The sequence below is a fragment of the Oratosquilla oratoria genome, unplaced genomic scaffold (genome assembly GCF_046742065.1).
Source record: "Oratosquilla oratoria isolate Oo_2021 unplaced genomic scaffold, ASM4674206v1 SCAFFOLD56, whole genome shotgun sequence".
NCBI classification, from domain to species: domain Eukaryota; kingdom Metazoa; phylum Arthropoda; class Malacostraca; order Stomatopoda; family Squillidae; genus Oratosquilla; species Oratosquilla oratoria.
Genome location: NW_027467720.1, coordinates 592,501 through 597,500, shown reverse-complemented (window position 1 = coordinate 597,500; position 5,000 = coordinate 592,501). Strand labels below are relative to the sequence as shown.

General features: G+C 40.2%; 1 protein-coding gene across 2 annotated transcripts in view; it reads right to left on the bottom strand.

The window, feature by feature from the left end:
* Window positions 1-4,178: 4,178 nt before the first annotated feature.
* Window positions 4,179-5,000, bottom strand: part of LOC143023718 (uncharacterized) — a 2,860-nt gene continuing 2,038 nt past the window's right edge. Inside the window, exons 2-3 of one of the 2 annotated variants that reach the window (XM_076182318.1) lie at window positions 4,577-5,000; window positions 4,179-4,546 (exon numbers count right to left, since the gene is read on the bottom strand). The exon at window positions 4,577-5,000 is cut by the window's right edge and continues 707 nt beyond it. In XM_076182318.1, the coding sequence (XP_076038433.1) occupies window positions 4,448-4,546; window positions 4,577-5,000 (523 nt within the window). In that variant the 3' untranslated portion in view covers window positions 4,179-4,447. The other variant, XM_076182317.1, reaches the window with a different exon arrangement.

Below are 5,000 nucleotides of genomic sequence, written 5' to 3'. Positions count from 1 at the left end.
TTGACGGTTACATACCAAGTACTGCAAGTAAACAGATATACAAACCCTCCCTGCAGTACGAGTGTTGCTTCATGCACCTGAAAAGATTAAGAGGACTTGGTATTTCCTTTTCCATCTTTCACTTATACTTATTGAAATTTAATATGATTTTTCCACAACGAAAAACAATATAAATCATGCTATCACGTTGTCATAAATGTTCAAATAAATAGTCGTGAAAACCGTTGTCTTCGTTGAAGAATGAGTGAAATGCATTTAATGAAATGCAACTTCATGGCATGAGAAGTTCTACGACAACAAGTGGACCCAGACATAGTAACACTATGCCAGAGGCTCAGTCTGCCGATGTCAGCGTATGCTATGGCGTGCAGCATGGTAGGAGGAGCTTTTATGGCGGCTCCAACTGGCTAGATTTTATTGTCACAGAGCTTGATGGTACGTATTCGGCAAGGTGGAACCAACACTCATTAATAAATCGGGAACATTGCGCATTTCTCACACTAACTTTCCTACCCAATTGCACCTCCTCTCTTTTATCGCCTCCTCAATATATTTCATCGCGTGAGCCGACCTTTGAGCGCAAGACAAATGAGCGCTGACAATTGAGCGCCGACTTTTGAGCGCAAGAGAATTGAGCGCAATAACATTTGAGCGCCGACATTTGAGCGCCATAATTTCAAAATACAGTTATGTGATGTAAATAAAATCATATCTAAACAAGATTATTTAAAAAACAGAAATGTGAAAGCTTAAGTTTTTATTCATATTGGAATTACCATAATGTAAAATACCATAAAATACAGTTATGAGATGCAAATAAAATCATATTTAAACAAATTGATTTAAAAAACAGAAATGTGAAAGTTTAGATTTTAATTCATATTGGAATTACCATGAAATACCTAAAACATTTTATCAAACCAATAAATACCATAATGTAAAATACCATAGAATATGTGTAAATACTATGAAATACCTAAATACAGTTTATAAAGCCAAATCACTACTCCTGCAGGCTAATAATAAACGATATTGAACGAAGATATTCAAGTTGATCTCTTGAAGAATATTCGCTAACAATTTTTGATATAGCCTTATCTCTTACATATTTACTTTGCTTTATATCTTCATGCTACCCAGTATCTATTGTGATCAATTTATTTGATGTATGATTTTGTTCAAATCTTAAAATATCTATGAATTTATAAATTGCAAGATGCATATGCCCTATTGACATCTATATTGCCCGATGCCACCTTTCTAACGAATTATTGGTACGCGGATACTCGCTGACAACACGTTCATAGACACTCCAGACACTTGGGGGAAATATAGCATCTATTCGTCTTCCTCTCCTGCAAGGCCTTCCTATCCAAGTGTCTTGAAAGTAAATGATCAACTCATCTAGCTCGTCAGGAATTACATCATGTAAAGATTTATTATATCATTGGGAGGAACGAATGCCAAAGCCACTAGCATTTTTGTGTATGGGCGTATTTCTTCCCTGCTACAGTATAAATCGGTCAAACCTAAATCCTGAATTTTTCTCCAAACGGTTTGAGATAAATGAAAGAAACACCCAAACACCTCGGCATTTCTGAAGACAGAAAGAAAAGCTTTATGAAATGCTTTCTCATAGTCACACAAGATGAAAGATGGAGCAATCTCATTATCCATGCAAAGTAATTGTATCAGAGCACGGCTATATGCTTCCTCTGACTTTCTCTGAATAAGAATACATACCTTTGGAAGGACGCTTCCTTTATATAGGATATGAATCACATACAGCTGGTAAAATAACTGAGGAGCTATTTGGATAGTACCATCTCCCATCCAGTGCTTATTCTCCTTCATCAATCTCAAATTATCAGAAGTAGCAAATATAAAATAACGATCCGGGTCATCACTACCGAAGTCATATGCAAGAAAATTTTCGCCAGCATATGTGTAAACAAGTTCTTGAGGTATATCTATTTCCCCTATGTTACTTGAAGCAGAGACAGGCAATCCCTTGCACTTCCGTTGTCGTTGTACTGTCCGGGTGAAGGGTGAAGCAAACAAGGTCATCATAATGAAACAACAGGGCAGGACTCGCAGTAATGGGTATAAACTGGACAAATTTAGATTTAAGAAGGAAATAGGCAAGAATAGGGTGGTCGATGAATGGAATAAACTTAGTAACCATGTAGTGAGCGCTGAAACTATCAGTTGTTTTAAAAAACGATTAGACAACTTTATGGATGGGGATGATAGGTGGTGATGGATACGGAGCTGCCTAGTGTAGGCCTTATGGTCTCTTGCAGTCTCCTTTATTCTTATGTTATGTCTTATGTTATGCAAATTAATTTGGGTCTCCTGAATGATTCGCCTTGGTGGATCATTTGATGCTGCTGCCCTTCCGCGCAGCCGCATCATTAATAAACTAGCAGCTGACTTTGCAGGATCTGGTACATGATCGTGATCACTGGCAGATGTACATTCATCTCTAAAAATATGTATCCTTCCTTTGCATTTCCCATTTACACAACGCCATGACTCTTTGCCACTCTTATGCACTCTGTCGAGTCTGTAACAGTACCCTTCGTGTAATACATTTTCCTTTCCTTTGGACGATGTTATCTTATTCCATTTCATGGGTTCTGTGAATTGAAATAAATAAAAGCTAATTATTTATAATTATTTAGTGGCAGCTAGCTAGAGGCGAGTTTGTCGGGTCTTGGGAATGCATAGCTTATATAGTGGAATTAGGCCGACGTCTTGGCCTGTGATTGGCTGAGGATGGTAGTTCAGGCCCAACTGCCGAACTATCGCTTTGCTGTGGAGCGACCCAAGTGAGGGTGGGGGAGAAGGCTGACTGCTCGTTTCTTCCAAGTAGGATGATAGTGGTAGCTGGAAGGGCGTCATTCAGGTGAATGGGTACTTTGACACCCGGATGGGATATCGTATCACCTGGCTAGGGGTAATCTCCTAACAGTATGTCTATATACTTTTTGTTTAATGTCTAAATCTCTTATTTTTCTTACATGTTATGTTCCGTATAGATTTTAACTATTTTGAAATTATAGCGCTCAAATGTCGGCGCTCAAATGTTACTGTGCTCAATTGTCTTGCGCTCGAAAGTCGGCGCTCAATAGTCGGCGCTCAATTGTCTTGCGCTCAATAGTCGGTCAACCATTTTATCGTGTGGAGCGATCATCTCCCATCAATTGCGTCCCCAGTTGGTGGATAGGGGAACTACCATACGATGGTATGGCTAGCTGTGTCCTCATTTCACCGAAAATGAGCACTCTCAAACCAACTGGCGATATCATTAGCAAAGCAAAGGGGAACTAGGTGTTGGTTCCACCTTGCCGAATACGTACCATCAAGCTCTATGACAATAAAATCTGGCCAGTTGGAGCCGCCATAAAAGCTCCTCCTACCATGCTGCACGCCATAGCATACGCTGACATCGGCAGACTGAGCCTCTGGCATAGTGTTACTATGTCTGGGTCCACTTGTTGTCGTAGAACTTCTCATGCCATGAAGTTGCATTTCATTAAATGCATTTCACTCATTCTTCAACGAAGACAACGGTTTTCACGACTATTTATTTGAACATTTATGACAACGTGATAGCATGAGTTATATTGTTTTTCGTTGTGGAAAAATCATATTGAATTTCAATAAGTATAAGTGAAAGATGGAAAAGGAAATACCAAGTCCTCTTAATCTTTTCAGGTGCATGAAGCAACACTCGTACTGCAGGGAGGGTTTGTATATCTGTTTACTTGCAGTACTTGGTATGTAACCGTCAATCAAGGGTTGTTTGCTGACGGATGGCGATAGAATTGCACAAGTACATGGCAGGGAAAGAATTATAATGATGTCTTTCAGAGAAATAAAATGTACTTTGTTTATAACTTTGAATGTAGTTTGGTATCAAATTTTTTTAGTGATAATAATCCTCAAGTTTGACCTTTTTCTAGCTTCTATAGAAACCTAATTGGCCTTGATTATCTTGGAAATTGACTTTCCATTAAAAGTGTTGTCCCTTGGAACCTGTTCCATAATTGATTGTTCTAGCTTATTCAAAAATGAGTAATGAACCACTGTGACAATCTAGAGTATTAATGTAAGTGTATATACTCTGTTGCTACGGTGACTTTCTAGGTAAAAGAAGGAAAATTAGCTGTGGAAACAATCAAGAATTTATTTTTCTTTGTCTGTTGGGTAGATGTACAGGCAAGTCCAGTATACGTAGTAAAATGATATCATTATCAATAACTTACGCTCAATGTGAATTCTTACAATAATATCACCATCGTATAATCCAGTGGATTCGTCTCTTACGATCTGTGAAGAAAGATGGAAATAGATTTTTGATTTTCTAGTCTTACCTAAACAGAAAAGGATGCACGTTAAAAAAAAAAATTAAAAAAAAAAATGGTGACAAAAACCAGCTATTTTATTTTCCAGGGGGAAGGTATGACTGGGAGGGCCTCCCAACACTTCCAGCCCCAACACCTCCAGTTGAACCAATTCCTGTTCCAAATTGTCCAGTTCCTAAGGTTACTGAGGTGCCCTGCCCGGTTCCAACTCCAGAGGTTCCAGGGATACCGTGTCCGGTTCCAACTCCAATGACTCCATGGGTACCGTGTCCGGTTCCTGAGGTGCCCTGCCCGGTTCCAACTCCAAAGGTTCCAGAGGTTCCCTGCCCGGTTCCAACTCCAAAGGTTCCAGAGGTACCCTGCCCGGTTCCAACTCCAAAGGTTCCAGAGGTTCCCTGCCCGGTTCCAACTCCAAAGGTTCCATGGGTACCCTGCCCGGTTCCAACTCCAAAGGTTCCAGAGGTACCCTGCCCGGTTCCAACTCCAAAGGTTCCAGAGGTACCCTGCCCGGTTCCTACTCCAAAGGTTCCAGAGGTACCGTGTCCGGTACCAGTGGGACCAAATCCTGTGCCAGCACCGCCAGCGCCTCCAGTAATTCCTTGCCCTGGTCCAACTCCGAAGGCTCCGGAG